The sequence below is a fragment of the Volvox carteri genome, assembly GCF_000143455.1.
Source record: "Volvox carteri f. nagariensis unplaced genomic scaffold VOLCAscaffold_121, whole genome shotgun sequence".
Lineage (NCBI taxonomy): Eukaryota > Viridiplantae > Chlorophyta > Chlorophyceae > Chlamydomonadales > Volvocaceae > Volvox > Volvox carteri.
In genome coordinates this window covers 114,417-141,801 of record NW_003307664.1, presented here as the reverse complement: position 1 = coordinate 141,801, position 27,385 = coordinate 114,417, and the positions used below count along the sequence as shown (strand labels likewise).

The 27,385-nt window shown below is 53.1% G+C and overlaps 3 protein-coding genes across 3 annotated transcripts; 2 read left to right on the top strand and 1 right to left on the bottom strand.

The window, feature by feature from the left end:
• Positions 1 to 1,913: 1,913 nt before the first annotated feature.
• Positions 1,914 to 9,278, top strand: VOLCADRAFT_100500 (uncharacterized protein; the record flags this gene model as incomplete). The annotated part of the gene is made up of 7 exons (XM_002959065.1): positions 1,914 to 2,060; positions 3,945 to 5,015; positions 5,451 to 5,903; positions 6,519 to 7,209; positions 7,654 to 7,751; positions 8,363 to 8,419; positions 8,763 to 9,278. 7 exons carry the CDS (start codon positions 1,914 to 1,916, stop codon positions 9,276 to 9,278), a joined length of 3,033 nt encoding a protein of 1,010 aa, XP_002959111.1.
• A 7,501-nt stretch (positions 9,279 to 16,779) lies between these two features.
• Positions 16,780 to 18,295, top strand: VOLCADRAFT_70359 (uncharacterized protein; the record flags this gene model as incomplete). The annotated part of the gene is made up of 4 exons (XM_002959064.1): positions 16,780 to 17,040; positions 17,281 to 17,492; positions 17,644 to 17,824; positions 18,191 to 18,295. The coding sequence occupies 4 exons, from the start codon at positions 16,780 to 16,782 to the stop codon at positions 18,293 to 18,295; spliced, it is 759 nt and encodes a 252-aa protein (XP_002959110.1).
• A 7,187-nt stretch (positions 18,296 to 25,482) lies between these two features.
• Positions 25,483 to 27,102, bottom strand: VOLCADRAFT_100498 (uncharacterized protein; the record flags this gene model as incomplete). Its single annotated transcript, XM_002959052.1, has 5 exons — positions 25,483 to 25,553; positions 25,968 to 26,086; positions 26,205 to 26,348; positions 26,659 to 26,777; positions 27,025 to 27,102. The coding sequence occupies 5 exons, from the start codon at positions 27,100 to 27,102 to the stop codon at positions 25,483 to 25,485; spliced, it is 531 nt and encodes a 176-aa protein (XP_002959098.1).
• Positions 27,103 to 27,385: the final 283 nt, after the last annotated feature.

The window sequence follows — 27,385 nt, the reverse complement described above, 5'->3', positions numbered from 1 at the left end:
GGCCTGTATACGTAAGAATCTGCCATAAACCGGAGCGTGTTGCTTACTCATTAATCGCCTTGATAATTGTTCGTCGTAACCGTGTTACGAAATCAACGTAACTGTACTTCACACGTCTTACGAAAGGCATGCGTTAGGATTGCCCTGGCACTGTTAATATGTTAAAGACTGGTCGTTAAAGTGCTGCGTACAATCTTGGATGAGTAAATTTTTTAGCGTTTGAATAAGCTTGATGATTTGTCACTGCGAAATGTACGTTTCGGTTTTACGGGGAAACGGCGGCTCTTACGTACTCGGAACAGGGCAACTGGTATTTCCGCTGAGTCCGGTAAAGCTAAGTAAACCGAACAGGGGCCAAACAGGTGAACAAGCATATCATTTATGCTTGAAGAATTATTCATCAGGGGATCGCATTTGATCCCCTAATTTGGGGATTGCATCTGTTTTAAAGCGACAGCAGAGAAGGGAGAAATCTACTCGAGGAGTTGCAATCCCGTAAACGGTACATCAAACACTTTTGACTTTGGCGTTTAGTAATATTGTGAAATATTCTATTAGTATGCCATCGCCCGCCCTCCATACGCCACCATCATTTTGTGTACTGAGAAGCCGGCCGGCAGCCCGACACAGAGCTCCGCCGGTATCCATTGAAGTCGACCTGCTGTTGCTGACGTCCCAAGAAAGCACCCACGCAAGCCCAGAAATGGGATTTAGAAACGTAAAGTGACATTCAGCAAGTTTCCGCGCGTATGTGTCTTATAATTTTGTAGACTTCTGTCAAATCGTGCAGAACGGAGGCTGCGATTGGCTCTTATGTTTTCGCGACCAGCCTTACGGACTTGCGTATAGCTGGCTTGGGCGTTTTCCAGGGCAGCTGAAAGGCAGCTTTTGACTGCTGCGACAAATATCCCCCGGCGTGCCCTTGCTGGCCCTTGTGCAGGGGTAACTTCCTTCACACGCTGTCATTCCGAAACGCCACTTTGTTTCTGTTAAGAGCAGCATGCCAAGAGAACTTCGTATTAGCAAGTCTTTGCGGAAATTGGGCTTTTAACAGTGAAACGGCCGCCCATTCGCCCTCAGGAACTCGTTGCCAATGCCACTGGTGGGCGCAAAAAAGTTGGCCCAATGTTTCTAGACAAACAGAAACCTCTGCCATCAGAAGCTATCAGCGAGTCTGTAACTTTTCCGAAAAGACTGCGTAGCCTAGGCAGCGCTGCTTAGGAGTCACAAAGGAGCGAACGTAAAGCAAAAAGTGGACCGGACGACCGAGCAACGCCGTCCACGCAGTCTACATCACAGTACCATGCTGCTGACCTGGGCTGACTCGTCAGAACGAGGGCCCCCCTCCGGCGGCTGCCCGCCACTGGCAGCTTTTGCTGCTCCCATCCGACAAAAAGACGCACCAAGCGGAAGGCATCTATTGCGCCTAAATTTTATTTTATTCTTTCACGGAAGCAGTTGATGTGCATGCGCAAAATGCGCGAAGCCGCGTAACATAAGCCCAAAAGCCGAGCACATGAGAGAGCCTGGCCGTGCGCTGGGCGCGTTATCTGCCGATTGATGGGGGAGCCAGGCAATTTTTTATGTTTTCAGAGTCGATAGTTGCCAAAGTTCCATGTTGGTAAAAACTTATGTCCGAACAGTATATCGCAACCCGGTTTGTCTGACAGTCACACGGTCGCTTCGAGCTGGGGTGCTCGACGGCCGGAGGTTCGCATGAATACCTTCACCTCATGCGGTTGTACTTGGTGCTGCGCCTTTGAGCTCTTCCCTTTGAATTTTTTCGTTTCGCAAGCAATGGATTCCTTCGGGCCGATCTGTTCGACTTTGATCTTTCTGAAGGCGGTTTTCGTCGGCTCCTTTCGGCTTCTCCTTGTGCCGCCACATGGTCTCACCATTGCATCTTTTGAAATATGCTTAGGATTATGGCAACTGGCGCGATCCTGACAGATATCCTGCCTTTGCAAAGCCCAGCCACTGTTTGTCTTCGGAGCTGTGTTGTGGGTATGTTGTATGCAGGGTTGCGGGCGCACGCGAAAGAGCGCTTTTTGCACAGGGCGGTTGGTTCAAAAAACTACTTAGGCGTTCAAGGTTATGACGCACCTCATGCTAGCGCTGACAGCTTGATCTCTTAGCTTACATAACATAAAATACGAAGTTTGCCGATGTTGTAGAAATATCGTCCTGTAACTCCATTTGGTAACTCACGTAATCTCACTCGCGTATTGGCAGGAAGTAAGCATCGAGCATTGTTAAAGCCGCTGCGATAGCACAACCCGATCGAAGCACGCCTTATTTTAAATCCATCCGACCCTTTCGAGGGCCCTGAATAATAACAATGGTCATAATGATGCATCGACTATCATCCATCCGACAGGAAACGTTGGCAATGGAGGAACTCCTAGGGAATTTCTCTACAAGGCGATCTACTTGAAAAGAAAAAATTTGCGCCTGAGAAATATAAGGGACATTTCCGTGTCAATCTTGAGGGGCGCAGAACCGCGTTTCTCCTCGTAAGTGGCGGGCTGATGGTGGGCGAATCCGCCAAAAAACAAGGGGCTCGGAGAGGACTAGCAAATATTGAAATAAATCAATTTAAGTACGTTAACCATGCGAACTCCTTCTATATGCAAAGGACGTAGTTTGATTGGCCACAGCCACGTCAAAGCATCTATTGCTTCGAGGCGCAATCTGGAGGAATGCAATCTAGCTAAAAACTGACAATTGTATTTAAATTTTATTGTATGGGTTAAGGTTTGTGCGTCGTTTGGCACAGCTGTATTGTACGGTACATCCTGCATCATCATCGTATGTCGATTACACTCCTACATACCCAGCCGCTGCAATACACTTGCGGCTACAGGGCAGACTTTAAGCACAAAACATTTACAATTCACATGATCACTTCATCAAGCCATTGCTGTATTCACATAGGTGTAAGACCTTGCTAATTTGATGACAATCTATATAAGCGAACGGAAGGGGTGATCTTCTAGTGTTCCGAAAGACAGTCGATTTCTTTTGTAAGCACAAGGTGGACGAAAGTTGCCCTTAAGACGTCGGACGTGCGCGTACTTTTGGGCTCGACGGCTATATCGCAAACCAAAGGAACACCTTTATCGATTCTCGCACCACCTGGTTGAGGTAACCCATCGGTCAGCTTGAGGTGAGCTACTTGCGCGCTCCTCACAGCCATGCTTAACCTTGTCATCAGAGTAACTACCACGCCCTGGGAAGGGAAAGATCCCAACAGCTTGTTGTGGTAAAAGCATTATACGCCTCCTTAAAGTCTTTCCCTAAAGCTTTTGCGATAGCTTTGTCGAATTGAATTCTTAAGTGCGTGCTCCTCCATTTACATCCCGACTGTAAGGGGGAATCCTGAGTCGGCCATTTACATGCATCGTAAACCTTTTTTTCAGGCCTGATTGTTTTGAACGTATTGAAAGCTCGACCGTGTAACCATTTACGCCTTGATTCTGGCTGGGCGGCGGCTAGAGTAAGGACCGGCTGCAGCGTCCGTAGTTCTCCGAGAGCTAATACACGAATAGAGATATCGCCATTGATAATACCACTGCAGCTCACATAACGTTCCATTTCTGTCTCAAACGGGACAAGCTTGGACCTGCACGTTTTTACCTCGTGTTCCCGACACATCGGCGATGTCACCGGTCCTCCCAGCTCGCCTAATTTGCCTGCGCCAGCTATCTCAAACACTAGATTCCCGTTCAACTGAAAGTAATCTAGATGTGCAATCCCTCAATTTAACGAATGAAAATGGCAGGTCACAAGTCTAGCGGCTGTGAATGGAAGGCAGGTCACGCGGCGCGCCTTTCCAAGGCACAGACTTTCTAAAATTCGGAGGCGTGAAGCCCGGCGTTGCATCCCTCCCTGAAAATGATTTTTTTGCACACCAGCCACCCTGGCCGGCCCCGCTGCCGCTGCAGCTGCCGCTTCCACGGCAGCTGTCGCACCAACGGCAGCTGCCACTACTGCCGTTGCCAACTCCGCCGCTGCGAGGTCTCCCGGCTAGGCCACGACAGCCCATCAGACTCAAACACCCCCCGCCAGCAGCGGCGGCTGCAGCGCGACCTCCGCGGCCAATGCCACAGTATCGGCTGCAGGGACACCTAGCTCCGGAACTACCGTACCGTCAAGCTCTGCCCCCTCGCCCGCAGCTGGCAAGAGCGCCAATGAGTGATCCGCCAGTTCCCCACAACCCCGACCAGGTTTCTCAGCTGCTGATTCAGCATGCTACTGCCCGGGGCCCGCTTCCGCTACTGCCGCAGCAGCGTCACATGGCAGTAAAAAAGGCCCAACGTCAGGTACATGGCAGACCCTTTGACAGCCGTATGCCTCAATGGTCTGTGCCGTACAATCGGGAGGAGTTTGTAGTGGAGCCGGAAGAGGTGTCGTACAGCAGGTACAGCATCGTTCAGCATGACCAAGGATTTGAGCGGGCCTCACGTGAAACGGAGAGTGACAGGATGCCACGGTCATCCGACGCTGCTGCCATAGCCGCTGCAGCGGCGGCGGCGACTGCAGCAGTAGCAGCGGCATCACCGTTTCCAGGGGGCCACGACCAACGCAAATCCGGCTCCGGAAACGGTTACCTGACGGAGTGCAACGGTTATCACTACGGCAGTCGTGGTGATGGTGATGACGGCGGCACCGGTGGTGCGTGCACTGAGTACATGTACGTCATGCAACACCGGCGCCTGGCAGCGCGCCACCTAAGGCCGAGTCCCTTCAAGGGCTTCATCAGCGCTGTAGGCGATGGTGGTTTTGAGGGCAACCGCAGCAGTCTTCCAAAGCGATGTACACCGTGGCAGCCACGTCTCCATGACCACACGGGGCAGCCAGGTCTCCATGACCCCGGCGGTACAGATGCCGCTGCTACTGCGGCCCTGCAGGGCCGCTCAAGCCTAGGGCCCCTGCTTGGGCGTTTCAGCGGCCCGATGGTATCGGCAGTACGGAGCGGCCTTGACGGCGCACTGGGTGAGGAGGAGGAGGCAGAGGTGCGGGAGGGAAGGGGGCCTACAGGGGAGTTAGAATCTGAGGGAGAGGAAGGAGAGGAGGGAGATATCCAGGAGGGCAGAGATGCTGCAGAACGCCCGCAGCAGCACCAGCACCAGCACCAGCAGCACCAGCAGCAGCACCAGCAGCACCAGCAGCACCAGCAGCACCAGCAGCAGCACCAGCAGCAGCACCAGCACCAGCAGCACCAGCAGCACCAGCAGCACCAGCAGCACCAGCAGCACCAGCAGCACCAGCAGCACCAGCAGCACCAGCAGCACCAGCGCGTGACGGGGAGTGCGGTGACGTCGGCAGCAGTGGCGGCTGCCACAAGCGGTAGCGCCATTCCCAGTGATGGCAACATAGCTGCGGAACTGGCCCCGGCAGTTATGCAGCCGCGAGATCTCTTGGCCGTGACGTCGCTGGAACAATTACAGCCAAGGCCTCGAGGCAGAGCTGGACTGGCCGTGGCGACGTTTCCGGCAGCGGCACCGGTTGGACCTGGCGCTGTGATGGGCTTCTGCAGTGATGCCAGATACGGTGCTGCGCATCGCGGTAAAATATGGCACGGCGTAGGTGCTAGGTACGACGATGCAGGACACGGCGCCTTCATGCCGTACAATGATGCTACAGTGTACGATGATACGGATATATCATTAGTCCAAGGTGGGCATTCGCGCAGTTGTAATGTGCGGAACGGTGTTATCCGCCGGCGCAAGCCTTTTGACCCGCCTCTTTTCCAAGCCACGGCGTACGGCAGTAGAGCGGAGTACGTGAACGGCATACCGTACGAACAGATTACCAGCGTGCCAAGCTGGGATGCGCAGCCAGCTGCTGAACAGCAGGATGCTCCTGCGGCGGCTCCTTTGTCATCGCCCGCAGCACCATCGGTGCGAAAGCGCACCAGCACCGCCGCCGACTTGAATAGCTCGCCGCCGCCACCCTTTAGCGGACGAAAGGTCCATAGATCAGAACGTGGTCTTCGCTCCGAAGGCACTTGCTCGGCAAAACACAACCCTCGCCACCCGCGGCGGGACAGTGACTCCAGTGATAGTGACAATGGCGGAGGCCCCAGGCCCTCCACCGCTGCGATGGCGGCTGCAACGGCAGCAGGGTCGACTGCAGAGTTTCCTGAGGCGGCGGCGGCGGCAGCGACCTGCAATGGCGGCGGTGACGGTGGTCCGGATGCAACATTACGATGGCCGCCGCCGTTGCCGCTGCCGCTGCCGCTGCCGTTGCAGCTGCCGCCGCCACTGCCGCTGCCATTACCGCTGCCGCTGCCGCCGCCGCTGCTGCACCCGCGAGCTTCCAACGGGAGTTTTCCGCCAAGTCCAAGCAGCACTGCCGCTGGTGCCGCTGCATGGCCACCTTTTTTGGGTGACAGCCCTGCCGCCGGCTCGCTCAGTGACGGCCAAGCAGAACATGCTGACGCCGGCGGTGCTGCTGATGCTGATACTGCCGCACCGGCTCCGACTGCCCGTGTGAACCGCCACTGCGCGCCTCAGCTGGCCTGCCGGCCTACTCCTTGCACGGTGCCGCTTCCAGCGATGGCGGCGGCCGTTCCAACGCCGGCTCGCGCCAGTTCACCTTCAGGGTCCTTTCGCCGCAGTGGTGGCGGCGACAGCGGGGGTGGCAGCGGCACTGCTGGCGCCGCTGCTGACGCTGCTGCTGCTGCTGCTGCTGGTGTCGAGCCTACCGCCTCCGCCGGCCTTATGGGCAGTGAAGTAAGTCTTCCTCCCGATTGCGGCGCTGGCTGGCTGACCCAGCTGGTAGCCATTTCTCCTCGCACAACCGCCCAGCTCATCACCGCCTGCACCGGCACAATGCCCGGTTCCACTAATACAGCTGTTGTTACGGGTAACGGTACGGCTACCTGTACGAGTATCAGCACAGGCATTGATGGCTCGCAGTCAGCATGGCGCGGAGGATCCCTGGCCACCGCCGCCGCCAGACCTGCCTGGGCTCCAGAACAGCCCTCGGCTACCGCCGGCGCCGTCAGCAGTTGTGATGCCGGCGGCAGCGTCGGCGGCGCCGGCGGCGCCGGCGGCGGCAGTGGCGCTGCCGCCAAAGGCGATATTCCTTTCACTATCGACGAGGCGACGGGGCGACAACTGCTAGCGGAGCGCTTCCGGTCGCGTCCAGGGCGCGTTCCGAAGGCCATGACGCAACTGGGGCCCATAGCAGCTATTGCGAAAGGTTTGTTCCTTACGGATTTGATTGTGGAAATCAGCTTAGGGGTTAGGGGCCGAGAGTGGGATTAAGCAGGGCGGGGAAAGCAGCCGGGGGGGGGGGAGGTGACAGCGGGGGGTGGGTATTGGTTTGTGTGCGTGAATGAAAGAGGGAGGGGAGGCAGAGGGGATGGAAAGGATGACTGTTGTTGAGCGGTTAGGAAACAAGTGCCCTACTGTAGCCGTGATACAACAATTCTATATATTGTAGTAGCCAACAGAGTTGCGTTTTGTTACTTCTATTGGCTGTTCTGTCGTTTTGGGGCTGTCGGGTGCTGCTGGAGAGGCCGCTGCTGGGATAAGCTCGCTTGGTTTGGCTGCTCCTGAAAGGAATCTGCCGTACCGTACCGTACTGTCACGATCGTGACGTCCGTGCCGCACATCCTGTACCGTACATGTATCGCACATGCAGATGCTGCCAACGGCCGGCTGCAGCTGAGTGACGACGAATTAACGCAGCTGGTGGCGGCCATTGAAGCGAAGCTGGCCAAGGCCGCCACAGAGCAAAAGGTGTGCAGGATGGGTTGGGTTCGCCGCGGGTTTGTACCTACAGCCCAATATAATTATTGTTTCGTGAAGTAACCAAAACCAACTGCAAATCCCCAAGATGTATATACACACACAACCGCTTAGTTGTTGTTACATCACGACTTCAGAAAAATATCGATCGGCGGATGCAAATCCGCCGATATGCTCAGGATACTACACACTTGTATTGCGGGTTGGCTGCTGGCTTATAATTTGACCTCGAGCACGACAATCGCTCCACGCTTCCCGTACGTCGGGTTACGAGGCAGGGTTGGGGATGGTGCGACACGCAAACGAAGCAGGAGCACCCGTCCTGTGTTTTCGTGTACCTTGCGTTTTAGTATAACCTCGTCTGTGGTGGTGCTCGGATGGGTATTGAAGAGCCGAGCATTTCGCCGTCAGTAAGGGTATCGCCCGTTACTGGCTCGGTATGCGCTGTGGCCTTTGGGCAAGTAGGGTGCATTTTGCTGGGATGATGGTCCTTGAACGATTGAGACCCCTGACAATAGAGAAGGCATAGGAAATAGGGTTGCGTTGTACCCCTGCTGCTGGTGTCATGCATGTATATATATGGTGTTGTTATGTCCGCGCAGGAGGACAGCCGGGCACGCAACAGGGTGGCACAACAGATGCACCGCAACAGGCAAAAGGTGCGCAGGTGCCGCCGTACCGGACATGCACGTGTTAATATACATGTTTGCGCTACACTCCGGAAAATAATATGTTTTTGTTCACATGCCGTCAGGCATTTCCTGTCCGCGTCCCTCTGTCACTAGGGGGCGGCTGGACGCGCCCTTGTGCGAATGGAAAATGCCGGCCACACCACTGGCCACACATGCATGCGCCTCACTCTGCGCAAGTACGCATATCTTACGTGCTTGTTTCTCATTATGTATGTCGATATACGTATGTACGATACGCGCATTTAGCTTCTTGCAAATCCTCTACGCAATCAATCCTTGCTGTGGTACACTACCCGCCCCGTCGGCCCAGGAGCGAATACAGCAACTTGAGGCGAAGGTTTCGGAGCAGGTCGTGCTCATCGCGCAGCTGGTGTGCATCGTACAGGACTTGCAGGAGCAGATGCGGCAGCTTTGCGACCGGCAGGGCAAGGCCTGGCAGGAATTCCCGGGACTGTCAGAGCTATTGGAGGCAGCGCAGTCCCAGCTGCTGTCGCCGCCAGCTCAACAGCATCAACAGCCGGACCAATTGCAATGGAAGCGACAGCAGCAGGCACCTGCTACCGCTGCAAAACCAACCGGGCCGCGGCCGTTGTCAGCGCAGCGTCCAGCAGCGTGCAGCGAACAACGGAAGCGGGTACAGAAGCCGCAGCAGGCTCAGCAGGCTCAGCATGAAGAAAAAGAAGAGGTGAAAGAGAGAAAGCAACAGTCCTCGCAGAAGCAGATTCAGTCACAAGTGGTGCAGCCGCACGAGCAGGCGGGCCGTGTGCAAACACCTCTTGAGCAAAGGCCTTCAGCACAAGGACGAGGGCATGATGGCAATGGCTAACAGAATTACAACCATAACCAAAGGAGTTACTTTTCACGGTGGGCCAGAGCCGATTGTGTGTTCAGGAGGTAGGTGGGGATTGGACGAGCATACATGAGCAGTACATTATTACGACACATTACTCGTATATTGCGTAGCTATGTGCCCTCACCCTTCGCAATTTAAAAGCAAAGACTGTTCAGCCGCAAAAACAGCTGCAATTGCAGCTTGTGGCTGCGCTTGTGAAGTACTTGTTGATGTTGTTGTTACAGAGTGGGAGGCTTCGGGCCAATTGAACATAATTCGATTGTCGTATCTGGAATTGAACTATTCACTGGGGTATAGCACCATCCACTATTACCACACTGCACTACGCCATATGAACTGCAAGTTCAAGGCGGTTGATTCTGCCTTCTGAAATTGTTCCTCATCATGTCACCCGATCATTCGTAGAGAGAAGATTTAAAATTCAGCACCAATCCTGCGTGCAAATCTCGGTTCATCATCAGTGATGAACCTGAGCTCCACGTTTCAGCAGCTACCCGTAATCTCTCTCTTCCGGCACTGTCGGGAAGATTGCGGATCCAAGACCTGTAAGTTCGTGCTAATGGAGTTTCCAAACCAAATCTGTGTGGTACATATGACGGCTACAGATGCAAAATGGCTTATATTATTTTAAGGTTTTGCTGAAAATTATATATCTTTTTTGATGCCGCGATGTTTGAAAAGTGCCGATCGGCGGGTGCAGATCCCGTGGATACAACAGATAATAACAAAACCCCAATGAGAAACTCCCGCGTTATCTATCAGCAGCACCTGCCTGCAGCTGCACGCATTATAGGGCGAACTCACTGATAGGCCACTAGGGTCCCCGGGTGCACTGGCGGAGGTAGGGCAGGATCACTCACTATAAGCTGTACTAATGCAGCCCAGACAATCTTACCTGTTACCTTTTTCTCTTGTCAGGAGCTAGCCAGCTAGCTAGCTAGCTAGTTGGTTTACACCCCACTATTCATCTTACTTTGCTGTCCTGCCTGCTGGCTGCAACCGACAGGTGAACTGATCGGTGGGTTGGCCTTGCATTATATTACCCGGGAATGCGTGCGTAAGATACGCATACGCTCCCCTGCAACGGAGAATCGGGTGAGAGGCCGAGCTTTCTAATAGGACCGCGTGCCTTAGTAGTAGGGAGGGTAGGGTCTGTGCAGGGTTTCCGGTTTTCCTCTGTCTTAGTGAACCCTCACCCCAAGAGCCGGACCAGGCCGCGAACGGAGAGAGTCTTGTTGCGTGCTTCAGGTTCAGTGCGCAGTAGTACTCGCGTGACGGAGCCTTGACTCGTGAGAGCGTGCGCGCGTGCGGCGCCTCACATACCCCGGGGAAGGAGAGCGTAGCTAGCGGACCGCGGGAGAGAGAGCTTAGGCGGTCTTTCCGTTGGGCCTTTGGTTGGGCCCAATCGTTCGCTCGCACGCTAACTGCATTCTCATGTCATGTCATGTGCATGCATAAACTGAGCTTTTGCGTTATTGCCTTGTTCGCTCATGATGCCTAGATATTCGCATTGTACGTTGCTCGCTGCTTAATGCATCACACGAATTTTGTTTTCACAGATTTCTTGTGGTGGCGTCTGGTCCAAACTGTGGATGTGTACTATTCGTTTCTTGGTGACGGTTCTAGTCAGTGTTTTTTTTTTCGTGGAGGCCGATCCTGAATCTGTTACGAGTTCCGTAATAAATATGCCATCAGTCCAATACGTTTATTACTGCCAGAATTTTTTTTCTGGGGGGCAAGCCCCCCCAGACCCCCCCTGCCCACACAGGGTACCTGATACACCAGCACATATTTAATAAATATTTCATTTGAGTCTCAGCTGTTTCCGTCCGTTGCCACATGCGTTCAGGATTATGTCATACGTTTTCACCACGACACCACAGCCAGTACAATCGTAGTGCGTCCGCCTTGGGTGTTGGTCATGCACTCTTTCCTGCATAGCCTTTACCCCAAGTACAATCCTATGTGTATTTTTACGTCCCAGGTGGGAGTGCCTTGGTTTGGATTAATCGTTTTACCGCCAGATGTTCAGCGCATTGTGACAGCGTTGGCATACCTTCCCCCAGTGGAAGATGTTGATGATCACCCGCTAGTTCCTAATGCGTGGTGTTGGAATTTGCCATTGTGGGGAAACCCTGTTCTTCCAGAAAAAAGGTTGAATGTCCCGTTAGATAACATCCCCCCGGGACTAGAATTTCGACACCAAGCCCTCCTGGGCTGTAAAGCATTGCATACGTTGGGGGATGTTCTTCGCGCGCGCGAGGCCTTGGATGGAGTTATGAATGCAACGGACCAGGCAGGCCTAGCAATACGCAAGGCTTGGCATCAAATAGTGGATCAATACCTCCAACCGCAAACCCCACTAGCTAAATCCCTGTGCACCTATCGTAAATGGCAGGAATGTATGGATGCTATTGGCGCTCTTTTAGCTGATATCCCGGTGAATTGGAGACAGGCGGCTAGTCTTTTGTTGCCGCTGAGTGTAGAATCTAGGGAAGCGATGGTGCCCTCCATTGAGTCGGTTACCCAAACCCTAATGTCGAGGCTTGGTTGGAGATGGGGTGTAGGGCCTCCAATCAGATTCCAACATTTATCCGTTAAAATAGCGACTAATATGCAACTTTCACCTTTTTCGATGGCTCGCCGTGTGGCCCATACCCTCTTCATCAAAGAGGCGACGGGCTCTTCTGAGATATTGGATGAAGCTATTCTTCTTTTGCAACGGACATTCCATCGTTTATGGTTTCATTTACGGTGGGAAAATGAACAAAAAGAGGTTTGGTGGCGTCTCGCGGTTGATGGGGTGCCTATGTTAGGAAATTCCCATCTTAGGATGTCGCGGCCAACAGTATGTGGTTGTGGAGGTTATCCAGTAGGTTCAGTGGGAGGTGTATCCCCTCGCTGTCATCATTTCTGGGCCTGTCCGGTGGCACAGGCAGTAGCAGATCAACTTACTCTTTCAATAGGATTGCCAGTCTCAAGGGAGCAACTTTGGCTTGTCCAAGCCCCACAATCAGTGCAACAATGTGTTTGGGATGTTGTGGCTCTTGCTGCGGTGTCAGCCATGGAGCATGGGAGACGTTATATGGCTGCAAACATGAAAACCAACCCGGCACTGTTACCTGGCCCTTCCCTTACGGAAGAAGCCATTTGTCGAGTTATTGTTGACTTTTGGGGCCGCATTCAGGGTTTCGCAGCTTTGGGAATTCCACGGAAAGGTTGGGATTATGTTGGCACACATCACCCCTTCTTGAGAATTATATCTGGCAAATTGCTGTGCTCACGGGAGCGGTTACCGATGAGCGGTTAATTATCTGAGGTGATGGTCTCTATTGGTATATTAGTCTCTACTGCAGTGCACGGCCAGCTGGCCCGATGGCTCTACTCTTCGGGAGTCTGGAGCCCACTGTAACAACCACACACACACAGTACAATGCCCCAGGGCATAGCAAACTCGTCAGTTGTGCATGTAACGGCCACGCTTCTCAGCCCTCTGCAGCCACTTCTCCACCGCCTTGTCATACGGGAAGGACGAGCGGGTGTAGAAGTCCTGGGCAAACATACGCAAGCACAGGCCCAGATGCTTATCAAGCTGGTTGCGGTGCTTATTCTTGACGAAAGACATTGCTGAGAACCGCCGTGCGGGAGGCGCCCTGTCATCTGGTTCTAATGTCTCTCTTGTACTCGCTATATTGTTTGAAGTGTTACCAGCATCGCCGCTACTGGGTTTTGGCCTGCCGGTGGTCAGGAATGCTTTGACGCTACCCTGACCAGCTATAGTAGTTAATTTCTTGGGCCCCATCGCTCATTTATAACTTATTTATACTAAAATAGAACGTCTCTGGGGGCCTTCGGCCCGCCCCGGCTCCGTAACGACCGTACCAGGCCTTTACCATGGTCTATGACGGAGCGCAGAACGCAAATATGCCATTTTATTACGGAACCGTAATATATTACGGAAAAAAATACACTGGTTCTAGTTTTCTAGTTGATTGCACTCGGCGGTTGTGTGGAGTCATGCTTGCTTTTGGTAAAGCCGCACGCAAGGTTGCGAACATTTGCTGAGGATGTGGACGAACCCAAGTGGCAGTTGAGAGCTTGATAAACTTGCGCCCTGACTCTGTGCACGACTCCTGCGCTCCACTTTGTACCCTTCAGCAACATGCATGACCAGGCTTCCTTTCTTGCTATATTGCGGAGTGGCACGCTCCTGCCCTTTGCTGCATATTTCGCACACTAAACTTTTCCATCCGTTTGGACCACGGGACGGGGCAGAGTGCGGGGAAGTGGGCCGGCAACCATACGTACACCGAAATCCCTTACATCGCAACCGATATGCGATCATGATATGGATCAGCAGTGGCCCTGACGTTTACAAAAAAGCATGATTCCTGATGATTGCCCACCCCCTTGCAATTGCCATGTAGATATCTTTTGCCCACTGGAAGCAGCAGGCGGGTAGCAGGTAGACAGCAGGTAGACGGACGGATATCGCCATGCGTGATGACGATGATGATGATGACGCAGGCAGCAGTAGGCCGCCAGCAGCTCGCCAAGTTGTTTCCAATCTGGCTAAGCCCTCCAAATTTAAAACCCGGCAATGTTCACTTATTTGTTGCGGGCAGCAAGCGAACACCATGTTCACTGTAAAATGGAGGAGTGTCTATAAGTAGACCACCTAGTTTCAGGCCTGTCTATAATGAAATGCATTTTATTTATGACACGATCTATCATATAGGCCATCCTATACTATGAATTTACATACGATCCATTTCTCGGTCCTATGTATTATACTTTGATGATCCTGTCTATATATAGACCAGCAGCATGGAAGACTTTATTATTACGGACGTTCCATTTAAAGCCGTTCCGGTTCCGTTACGTCACGTGCGCTCGTGTGTCGACAATACATTATCATCGAGCTCTTTATTATTTGCACCCCCGCGCGGACTCCCGAAGACGGTGCGAAGCCTCCCTGGAGTCCGCCAACGGAATCGCCCAGCGACGCTTCTCGCTGCAACAGTAATCTCAATCAATAGCTTTACATTCGCTGATCAGGAACAGCGCCATAGAGCGCAAGAAACAGTGGCCCGCTCCGGCGCTTTGTCATGGCGGTTCTGCTTGATCATTCTTTGCAATTTTAATAGCTCCATATATCGCAGGCGGATTGTTTGAATATATATTTTTAGCTGAACTCAGGTCGCAGGTCGGGAAAGCCTGCTAGCATCGGGACGCAATACGGGACGGCAAGGCGCTATCGTAGACCCGTAGACAGCGGATCCTGATCAGCGAATGTAAAGCTATTGATTGAGATTACTGCTGCAGCGAGAAGCGTCGCGCTGGGCGATTCCGTTGGCGGACTCCAGGGAGGCTTCGCACCGTCTTCGGGAGTCCGCGCGGGGGTGCGTTTTATTTTACCGCGGTTTCGCCTCTTTGTGTAGCTACACCCTATAGGGGCCGAAACTAAGGTTGAAACTGCGGTTCGTCGCATGTTCAGTCACGTCGATCTGCGTCGGTGATCACGGACCCGCCGTTGTTTATTCTTGTCTACTGAACGTCGAGTTAATTTTGCTGAAATACTGCTTAGTAGTATAAATCTTTTCGAATACATACACATGGAGACATGCAGGCACACACGCATGCAGGCACACATGCACATGTATGATGGAAGCTTTCTGCTGCTCGCGCAGTTACAACCAAAAGGGATTCGTCTCTCATCTTTGCTGCGTAGTAATCACATGCCAAGATCCACGGGTGGTCATGGGCGTTATTGCCTACATAATATGGCTAGCTTCATGGCTTGACGTTGGATGGATGGGTGGATGGTTCTTACGACCTTCAGCGAGCTCGTATGGTTAAGACGAACCCGAAGGCTCATGAATTGCTTCAATCGCGCAAGGAAAACTGGTTGTCCACCTTTTAGGTGGGCAAGTCAACGAACTGCAACGATATATTCTGCGCTTATCCCTTCCAAATTTTAAACCTCCTCCTTTGTTAATGTTTCTTCTCGTTTAACATTACCTCTGTTAGCTTCAACACCATTGAACATATCAAGGGCGTTCTTCGCCCGTTCCTGGACATCCATCCCATTTTTGTCCCCGTTGCCATCGTCGATTTTTCCTGCTTTTCCGAATTTCAAATTTCCCCCCTTAAGTTCCACCAAGTTCACTTAAGTTCACTGAGCGACAACCAATTGCGTTATTTCTTAGTAGTATGTTGCAGAATTAACAGCTGCGTGCATGTAACGGACAACTTCTCCGACCGTCGAAGCGACGGAGATCCCAACCGCTGATAAGTTCCGGAGAGTCACTAAAAGACAGAAGTCGTTCGGATTTGGGCTTAACGACCTAGAGATTTTAACCGAAAGCTACCAGGCCACGTGGCGGAAACTGCAGCTGATTTGGTTGTACAAGTACAGCCATGGACACAGGAGGAGATGGGAGGCACGAGGGGTTCACCACCATCACCGTGGAGACTTATAATGTTTCCTGTCGGACTATGTGACGCCGCCTGATTGAGGCGCAACCCCACCTAGGGAAGCATTTCTCTGTTGAATACAAACTTCCGCTTACAACAAAGTCAAGGCGGAGCGGATAAAGGCCGCTGATTGGATACGGCAGTACAGTAAGCCCCAGCAGGGTGTGGTGAACGATCTCAACGAGTCCCCACCCCCATTCCCAAGACGCCCAACGACCAACAACGGTAAACTCAACCGCATCATCTGGGTTGATGCGAAAAAAATCATCTGAAGCCCAAAGCCCACAAGAGCTGGGGCTTCGCATCGTGCTGGGCGATAAACGCACTAATGGGGCCTGGGTCATCCAGTACTACAGTGGTGCGAACTGCAAACATGATGGCCTTCACATCCAGCTCGTTTCCGGGACAAAAGGAAAGGGTTACAAGGGTTATAAGGGAAAACCCTAGGAGCGCAAACGCAAGGTGGGCGAATATGGAGGTGTAAAGTGAATGGTGAGTGCTACACTTGCCATTGCCTTGATGCAGAACACCCACCAGCACCGCCTGGCACACAAACATGTCACCATGGTGCAACCAAACAACATGGAATTTGCACCGACTACCGCTCTATCCTTCATACGGTCATGCTATGCTTGCTCTTCTCGAGCCTGTCACCGCCCGCGGACCTACAGAGGAGGAGTCCACCGACTTCATCACGGAGTGCCGCCGTGTCTGACAAGACGAGACGGGCGAACAATGATTTATCCTACGGAGGATGTGCTACTTGCAGGGGGATACTGATGTATCCTTCATTGTTGAATTTGGCTCTATCGGAGGATGCCGTAGCGCCGAATTAAATTTGGATCCAGAGTATCACTTGATTGGCATGCCGCTGTAATGGTTCAAGACTTCGCTTGCATAGAAAATTACAGGGAATTGTCATTGCTTTCCATCCCAAGCGCTGCTAGCATTACTGTGTCTCGGCTCAACAGGTGCATTCATCAGGCCTCACGAAAAGATGACTGTAAATGCGCAAGCTTCATTCCCGCCGGACGTCGTTGCAGCAGCTGAAGACTTTGTCCGATGCGAACTTGCCGCAGTGGACGCCTCGCATGACTTTGCACACATACAGCGCGTCCGCGCAAATGCGCGGAACTTAGCTCAGCTGGAGGGCTTGAACGCCGGAGCCATGGCGTTAGTAGACCTAGCCGCACTTCTTCACGATGTCCGCGACTGGAAGTACAGCGGAAATCACGATGCCACCACCGAGGCTGTCACGGTGCGGGAGCTCCTGACCGCGCCGGGTGAAGACCAGTCATACAGCTATCGCCTCTGGTCCTTTTGTTGAACGAAAGTCAAAGTTGTTGTCATACAGTTTCGTCGGCCAGCTTCGCTTTGCTCATTGCTCCGCAGCCATGCCGCCATTTCCCCTCCATTCCCTCTCCTCGTATCCCCAGGGACTCCTTACTTGCTTACCTCTGTTTATTGCCTTCCCCAACCCCGCTCTCACACCGTCTAGACTTTCCTAGCTGGCCAAGGCCTTGACTCTGAAACCATTAGCCGCGTGACCCACATCATCTCCAAGGTGGGATTCAAGGAGGAGCTAGCGGGATCCAATGGTTCCGGAGCGGAGCCAGTGCCCGCGCTCTCCTTGGAGGCCGCCATCGTACAGGATGCTGACAGGTGTGAGCTCCGGAAGGGGGAACTCAGGAAACCCCTTGAACATCGCATGTTTGCGCCGAGACACGCTCATGCCCCCTACAACCCCCCAACACGCACATAAACACATAATACGTGTTTTGGTCCCTGCACCCGCAACGCGTTTGCATTCGTAACATTTTTTTACCAAACGACGTAAACGTAAAAAATGTTGAACACACAGACTCGACGCCATTGGAGCCATCGGCATCGCGCGCTGCTTCACGTTCGGCGGCGCCAAGCACCGAGTGCTGTACGACCCGGAGGTTCCCCCACGGGAAGGGCTTAGTAAGGAGCAGTACATGGCGGGCGGCGCACAGTCAACCACCATTAACCACTTCTATGAGAAGCTGCTCAAGCTCAAAGTGCGTGTCGCTGATTACCGTGTTTTTTTATGCGGTTGCGTTTGTATAATTGCACGTGGCGGGGTATCTGCGTGTGGGCCGGTTGTACCAGATACCGAGGAGTATCGAACTCTTTCCGGCGAGTTTGCGGACGAAGTGCGACTATTTGGCCATTGGGAAAACATTCGCGTATGGAATAAACTGAACGTGATTAGATTCCCAAAAGCAGCTATTCCATTTGCGTTTGGGGTTGGAATGACATCTCTATGCCACTCCCAACAAAGAAAGCCGGCTCGTACCACCGCCCGTCTCTCAACGGTCCATCCCCACTCATTGCCTCCGTCAAAACACAAAGACACACACATACATACACGCATACACACGCAGGCCTTGATGAAGACGTCTGCGGGGGCCCAAATCGCCGCGAAACGCCACGAGTTTATGGAGCAATACCTGCAGCAGTTTCACAATGAATGGAACGGCCTCGCGTGAGTGAGCTTTAAGACCGCCTACGACCAAACCAAACCAGTTCCGGGATTATCTTCGTCTCGATTTATTAGACAGCGGAAAAGGAGACGCGCAGCAGTATGCACGTGATGGCGTTGATGTTTATGTGTGCTTGTGTGCCGTCGCAGGATGGCAGGTAGGTAGTCAGGTAGGTAGACAACGGCCCCCCATTTGATATGCAGCCCGTGCGAGCGTCTTGTATGTCTAGGAAACACCTGCTGCTTGCGGTTGCTACTGGCAGAAGGATTGGACAGCTGTTGAGGGGCCGCTGGGGATGGAAAGCTGAAGGTGGTGAGGCAGCGGCGCCTCCCGGAGGAATCGGCGCTTAGTTCAAATTAGTTCGAATTAGCAGCGGGTAATAGGGAGGTAGCGATGTAGGTTTCCTTCTACTTCAAACATTGCGCGCATGCGGCCCGAGAGCAAGAAGGTGGGCAGAAATGGCAACAGTGCAGAAAGGGGGAAGTGACCGTGCGTGATGTGACCGTGCACGGCGGTGGCTGGTGTTATTGCGGCGGATGGCACCGGCGTTAGTGTTCGTGAAGCGGAAAGCAGGTGCGAAGAGGAAAGATGGCTCATTCCGTTTTTTTTCGTTTCGGTTTCGTTTAATTTAATAAATTACTGCAGCATTCTGCTTTGCTATGTATGTGCTGTATGATGTTGCGACTGTTACAGCGGGCTACCAAACTTATTTAAAGAAGCCGAGGGCCAAAGGGTTGTATGTTGTTTGTACAAATTAAGCGGGGACTTGACTGTATTGTTGGTTGTACAAGTTAAGGGGGGAACGAAAGCAGAAGGGGTTGTGCAGCACCGCAGCGCATCGGCAGCCCGCACGAAGTCAGTCAGTACTGGATCGCAGTCTTTGCGTGGATAGTGGCAGTGGTGACAAGTTGGGTGTCGGCTTCAAGGAAGCCGGAAAAAGGGCGGGGCCCCTCTGCATCCGTACAGGCCGGTAGCAAGGGTGGCAAGTGTGACAATTGATGGGTAGTGTCAACGCGGTGGGAGATGTGCTTTGTTGCAGCAGTGCTGATGGTGTGAGAGCTAAGCTTGCACCGGCGGAATCGTCAGCACCGCCTGCGGGCTCCACGCGAATCGCATCCATTCCGGGCATGCACCCGGAATGGACCCGGCATTCCGGGTGCATGCCGCACCCGGCATTCCGGGTGCATGCCGCATGGACAGTGCGGCAGACCGCAAGTCGGAATGCCCGTGCGGGCAAATGGTAACGAAAGCTGGGTGAATTTCGGTGCTGTCTGTGATGTTTATCCCCGAAGCGCCAGCGGCCTCAGCAATCCGCCCCACAGCCGCGGGCTTCATCGGGGCACACCGCAAGTCTCAGGAGGCCCCGTGCATTGGCCAAAGTAAATGTACAAACAAGCAGCTTGTGTATTTCATAGAGAAATGAAAGCAAATTATGTTGGCCTGCTGGTGGCAAGTCGGATTGCCCATGCCGGCAAATGGTAACACAAGCTGGGTGTTCGAGTTATCATACGCCGTCATCTCAGAATTCCATTGTGAGATACGCGGCAGCTTTCGGGATGAATTTTAGCGCGAGAGGCGTTGATGTGACTTTGGCCTCGGTCAATTGAGGCAGCCAAACTTGTTTGCGCTCATACGATTTTTGTTGGCTACATGCGAGATACCTTGCAATAGAGAATGCTGTATAGTACCTATAACGCGTTTCAGCCAGGCGAGATATTATGTTTGGTCCGTTACACACACACACACACACACACACACACACACACACACACACACACACACACGCACACACACACACACACACACACACACGGACATGGGCAATCCTACAGGTCGGGGCCCCCCTGGGCGCTTCGCGCTGGGGCCCCGCCCAAAAATGTTTGCTTAGCACGACGTCAGAAACGACGCCCTGTGGACCCGTGGTACATAGCTTTTCGATGGTTGGGTCTTATAAACTGCCATCTTTCCCCCCCCCCCCAAAACACACACACATATACAGAGTTCTTTACATCTGCGAAAACGCATTCCCGTCATTTCAATGAAGTAAACAAAGTTCAAAACAACACTGGGCGATGACAACATATTAGTAATTGGGCGCAATGGCGCATATCCACTCGTTTGGAGTTTAAGCTTCAGCCTATAAACACAATGTTCTACCCTCCACATGTACGACATCCACGACGCGCCGTGTGCACCTTATGCGCAGACTTAAAATGTGTTTCGCAGCCGATTGTTAAATGCTTGGTGCGGCGTTTCTTATGCGATGAATTACCTCATTAGGCGCCCTAAAGTTGGCCAGGAGACTGTTCGCCTGATGCGCCAGAAATCTCCGTGAGCCGTAGAAAGATAATCCACTTATCCAACCATCTATACATTCAGCAGCGCGAGACGAAAACTGAGCAGGACGCGCACGCGACAACATCAACCCTATTGCTCTAGTATACGGCTATGTTCATATAGCGATATGAGGCGTGCATGTGTATGTTTGTATTTGTGCTAAACCTTCTTCCACGCCCGTTTATATATGAACATGAAGATGCTTGGTGCCTGCGAGCCACGGGGTTGGCGATGTTCGTTCCTCCACACAGCCGACAAGCAACCACTGAGTCTGTCATGAAAGCGAAACGCACTCGCACCAGGTGGCGATGACGCAGACATCCTTCTTCTAACACTGCTTAATAATGATAATGCGCACATATATATATATACACACAAGAAAGTCAATTTCTATACAGCACCGATGACGTCCGGCAGGTTGTACGACAGCCTTACAGTACGATAAAGAGCATCTCACCAGCCATGGCCCTCTGGCACGGTTAAAAGCTAGCAGCGTCCCACCGCGCAAAAACTGACAGTGTACGAACTAAATCCGTCCGCGCGCGGCATAGCCGGACGCGCCCACGCACTGTGAAGCCACCACCACCACCAGGTTTCGGAGCATAATGCAACAGGCCACGTAAAAACATCCCGACCTGATTGCCCTACCCCCTCCTTCCTCCTCCCTCTGCACCCGCGGAGAGCAATGTCTGTGTGTAAACAAAGGGACGGGAGATACGTACATACATACATACACGCCTACATACATACGTACATAACAACACCAAACCAAAGCAATCTACCCGCCAACCGCAACACAAGCCGCACATCACTACGGCACGGTGCACCGGAGTCGGCCTGAGTCTACACCTCCGAGCACCACCACCTGCCCTTCCGCACAGCCGCACGCTGCGGTCACGGTCGCAGCACCCCCCACCTCCGGTGTTTTAGCTGCACTCCGAGCCCCTGCCGCCGCCGCTGCTGCTACTGCTGCAGCTGCAAAGGAACAAACTCCGAACCGGAATATAAAAAACACCACACTCTGTTGCAAAAGCAGCATTAGCAGCGGGAGGCACGGTACATCATCACAGAGTACGCAAACATACGGCAAGCAGTGCGCCTATGTTATAAAAATTATATTGGGATTAACGATAACAGTGATGACAGTGGTGACGTTTGAATATAACTGATTTAATTTGGTGGTTAGGACAGGGGCAAATAGATTTGCGGATTCGGCGCCCCCTAGACGTCCTTCCCAACTGCCTGGGACGGTCAGATGATGGTCACCATGGTAGGCAGCTCAAAATCTTGCCGTACTAGTAAAACCGACCCAACCGACCCAACGGCCCACCCGCATTATGCAAGTTCGTTAATAAATGGGCGATGTGAAAGATTTAACCCCCGTATGCTTGGGGCACTGCCGAACAACGACCCCCCGTCCCTGGGCCCCCCCCAAAAAAGTTAAATGTTACTCTTGCGCCATTCTCCTCAACGGCCGACACCCCTTCGTGCAGCTCGAAGCTTTTTCATTTCAAACACACAAAAAACACAATCCAAAGGTCCCCTGCGGGCACCCCCGGCTTCTTCTCCCCGTCTCCACACTCAAAGTGGTACTCCGATCTCAGGTGTGAGACCCATGGGTCCATGATAGGCAGATCCGTACAGAATAGCAAGCAGACAGACAGACAGACAGGTGGCGATTAGGCAGTAGATAGGTAAACCTTCCCGCACATCGCGGCTGGAGCACAGCGGCAGCACAAAGCGACACTTCAGCAGCTGTCGTACAGTACGGCCCATACAAAAGCCCGCGATGCTTCACGCGCATTACATATAAAGAGGCCTTATCAGCGCCACATCCAGCTACTACATTACATATTCAGACTTCCCGCTCCGTTACTGGAATCGCACACCCTTCCTCTAAATACATACATACATACACATACACGCACACCACCTTAGTTTACTAAAACACACACACACATTCGACAACCTCTCGCACTGAGAGACCGCCACTGATGAGCAGCAGCAGCAGCAGCCAAAACAACGAAACAGCGCTGGGATTTGTTTGTGAGCCTCCTAACGATCTCCGGGCCGCAGAAACAATTAATGTGGACCTTATTTCAAAAGGGACATCGTTGTTTTGAACAGACGTCAACCCAAAACCGCGCCCGTCTTTTGCTTCCCCCCACAAGCGCTAAGAACAAAACCCTAGCGTATATGACGGCTATGATGTTGATGTTGTTGGCCCCTAGCTAGGCCCCGACAGAAGGGGCACCGCAGTGCGACATTGTATCCGAGCCTTGGCCGTGGGACCAAAAAGCATCGACTCCCCACAGCCTCCCCACTGCCTGCCACACACAACACGGCTTAGATCATTAAAACACACGCACACACATGCCGTCCCCCCACTCTACCCCCGACGGTTGACGCCTTGCATCGTCGTACACCATCGTACGTACCTTGCCACCACTGTCCCCGTGGCAATTCCTCCTCCTCCATCCCAGTCATCTGTTCGTGTGTGTGTATGCGTTCGCTGAACCCCTCTCCCCCGTCCCCCTTAACCCCCTCCCCTGGTCAGACAGCTCCGCCGTTTCACGCCTCAACGAATATCCAGCACCGTCCAGTACGCGCCAGGCAATTCGATAGCGGCAGCAGCAGTAGCGGCGGTGGCAGCAGTAGCAGCAGCAGCAGTTACGGTGACCATTAAATGGGCTTCACAACGTGAACACCGCCGTTGCAACCCGTGCAAACATGTGTTCAGGGAATCCCGCCATCAACCCAGACACCACCATCATTTTCATTCTTGCTCATACCTACCATCATTCCAACATTCGCAACTCCTCAGCAATCAAATTAGCATCAACACACAACACTTAATTGCCATTTCACCTCAATAGCATTAACTCCCAACCGTCGCTCCAACAGCTTTCGCAAGCGCAATTTATGGCAGTACAGGCGTAATGCATCCTCACCGAAAAAGACGCTCCGATCCGAAACCGCATTCCAGCTCTCACTTGCCGAGCCACACCTTTTTGATGCACGCACACCCGTACCAACCCCCACACGCACATACACACACATACACCCATTCGCGTGAGACGCACACACGCAAGCACACATACATACATACATACATACATACATACATACACACACGCATACGCAGACAACCCGCCATACATGCATCCCTCGTGCATTGCCACTCACGCTCATTCGGCTGCTCGTCATTCACTTGTCTTTCCTGCCGTACTTTTCCGTACTCCATCAACAGCATCGCTTCCAAAAATATCAGTGAGACATCCCGGCGAGGTCCCATAAGCTGAGAACCTGTAAAAAGCTCAAAACCCTCTAAAACCCGCAAACCCTGGACACCTAAAACCCACCTAAAACCGCTTCTCTGGTAACCTGCATGGGAGTGAAAGATGGTGGGTACTGTTCTTCAACCCCTCAGGAGCACAACCACCACAACCACTACAACCACCACCGTAACACATGCATCTGTTTAACCAACATGCCGTGGTCACGGCTTCCTTCCACCACAACTGACCAACCACCACCATCGCCACAACACAGCGAAGAACTGCCAACTGTGATGATTCCCTCTTGCTCTGCGTTGCTTCCGTGTCCCGTACATCCCGGACCGCCGTACATACGTATAATGACCCGTAATGTACGTCGTGCACGTCATGGCATGCTGCGACAACATGCTGAGGCCCAGAGAGCTAGTGAAGCTGGTACGGCTTGACGAGTCCGTTACTAATAAGGCCCCGGGGTATGTGTGCTGCAGGCGCTAGGTCTGCAGTTCTGACTCTGCTGCAAGAATTGCTTTATGTAAAATTGCTTTATGCGTATTGTGAGTTTTAGGGTTTTCGTACGGATCGGATTTTGTGCTTGCTCGGCTCCGTACGACGAGTGCTCGTCCGAACCCTGGCGGCTGAATGAGGCCCCACAGCGTTGGGGCCCACCATGATTGATGCCCTCAACGTCCGCGTCCCGACTCCAATGACCGCATTGTTCGTCTGTATGTTCGTCTGTCCAGCCCTCTATCCGCGCACAGTGTTAACCCAGGGAGAAGTCCGGTTTGGCTGCCGGCGGCGCCAATCTCCATCCGCCCTGCGTGTGCCCGCCTCGCGTCAGTCTGTATGTTTGTCACGGGTCGGTGGTGGCGGTGGTGGCGGTGGTGGTGATATGTGGCTGCAGGGCAGCGGCGAGCAGGTGTGGCGACCCAGGGGGTGGTGGTGGGGCCGCGACTGCAGGACGCTAACACGCGTGCAAAATCCATCCACCCCTGTTCATCAGAGACATACAGACATACAGACGTCCACACATTCGCGCACCCAAAGTCGTTTCTACAACCGCAGCCATCCTGCAAAGGTTCGGAGGAGGCTGCCGCCCGCCACAGTGCAAGCCGCCGCCGCTGCTGCAGCCGCCGCCGCCGCTGCGGTGGCGGCAGCAGTAGCAGCAGTAGCAGCCACAACAACAGGCGCCGGGGCCGATTGCAGCGTTGCAGCAGCAGCAGCAGCATCCGGAGCCGCCGCCACCGCTGTCACTGCCGACATGCTGGTGCCGTCGGTGGCGCCGCCACCGCTGCTGGCGAGTGAGTGAAGGACGAGCGGCGTGCTAGGAAGTCCTTTCGCATCTGTGGCTGCGGCCGCGAGAGCGCTGTCGTCAGCAGAATTACTGACCCGTGGGTCATTTGGACCGCTGACGGAGATGGTGCGAGTTCCTGCTGCTGCACAGTTCAACCCACATTCCATGAAAAATAAATTTAACACATATACAGAAGCATACGGGAAGGGTGCGGGAAAGAGGGGGCGAAAAGGAGGGAAAGCGAGAAATATTTTCCCAAGTTGCATTGTTATATTCTTTTTATTCTTTTATTTCCATCGGTGCGAGGTGCCGTTCTCCAAAACGAGAAGGTCGGCAGTCGATAAGCATGGCTGCATGGCTGGTTAGCGGTTACAGAGTTAATACAGAATAGCAGAGAGGGAGAGAGGGAGAGAGGGAGAGAGGGAGAGAGGGAGAGAGGGAGAGAGGGAGAGAGGGAGAGAGGGAGAGAGGGAGAGAGGGAGAGAGAGAGGGCGGCGCTGTCCGGGGGGAAATGAAGCACGCAGCAACGGCACAAGCCGTACACGCAACCACCCCTACCCCTCTCACTTAACCTGTACCCCACACCGCCGTAATCACCGCCCCCTGGGTCCCAAGAGCCCCTCACATCACATCACACACATCCCCATTATTCCCCGATGAGTTGTGCTCCCGGCAACATACATACACATATACATGTATATGTGGGTTTTGTATACATACATACATACATACATACATACATACATACATGCATACATGCATACATACACACCTGCGCTCTCCAGCAGCAATGAGTACCCCACGAGGTATTCTTCAAATCCGATACTGCCGTTGTTGTTGACATCCAAGGCTCGGAAGGCGGACTGGAGCTGGGCCAGAGCCTCCGGGCTCCTGATGTGCGGATGGGGAGGAGTTGACCGGCGGGCAGCCACGGGCAGGTGCGTGTGTTTTAAATAAACTGAGCTGCGAGGTGTAAAAAAAATAAGAGATGGTATGATGATGTACGCACCTGCCGCATTCGACGTGGTGATCCAGGAATCGGTCCAGGGAAAGGCAGCCCAGAGAGGGCCCCCCCGACATCACCTGGAAGCTCCTCCATGCCTCAGCAATGCGGAGCACCTTGCGCTGTACAGGACGGGGGAACTTGAAGCGACTGCGGGCCGGGTATAAAAAAAACAACAAATGGGAAAAAACTACACCTCCAGGGTTCGAACCCGACGCAGGGCGTCGGCACCACCAGAACGCCGGGAGTGCAAGGTATGTGGGGAACGTAGAGAGAAATGCGGAATGTTTCAAAGTGCGAGCTCGGGAGTACAATGAGTAGATTGGATCGGTTTTGGGTGGTAGGAAGGGTGGGTGATGTCCATCGGGATGTAAGACGCAGTAACGCAGCTTATCGAGGTTGCCGTAAGCGGCCAGCTGCGGTCAGCACTGTGTCTTATTCTAGCACCCTGGCGGTGTACCTGTCATCAAGGTCGTTTTCTTGTAAGTTGAGTAGGTCCTGGCCGTTGACGCCATGCTCCCGGAATGCCCGCATGCAGTACTCAGGGGCCTCCAAGAGAAACAACAGCCGCTGCACTTCCTGCGAACGGTTTGAGAGGAGTATATGTAGTATGGAAACTGCGATTGTGCTAGAACGGTGATTTATGCTGGGACCGTGCTCCAGCGAGTCGTGAATGTGCGCTTGGCTTGCATAATGAATCATGCCGGTTTGTGTTCAAGGTAACCTACCATTACGTTAGCCAGAGGCAGGGGTTTCTCGCACGGCAAAGGTGGCCGGGTAACCTGGACCGGAACGGTGGGCTTGCTTCCCTTGCCGTCGTCCTCACGGACACTCGTAGACGCTGAATGTACTGTCGCCAGTTGTTGAGCAAATGCAAGTACAAGTTTTCGTCTATGTACCGCATATTGAGGTTGGAGAGCAGCTGACCGAGAAGGCGCAGAGCATGGACGTCGACAAAGCATGTTCGCAGCGACCAGGTCACTAATGAGTTCGAAAAGGTTATTTGTTCCTGTGTATTGATCCTTTTATGCAGACTAATATTAAGCGTTTAGCCTGCCCTATACAGCGGAAACGACAAAAAGGTTGAGGTAGCACTTTTAGTAATAAGCTCTTTGCTTGATCTTCTGCTTAATACGACCTGCCATCTGGACACGATGGCACCATAGCTATCCCCGAAAGGTCATTTG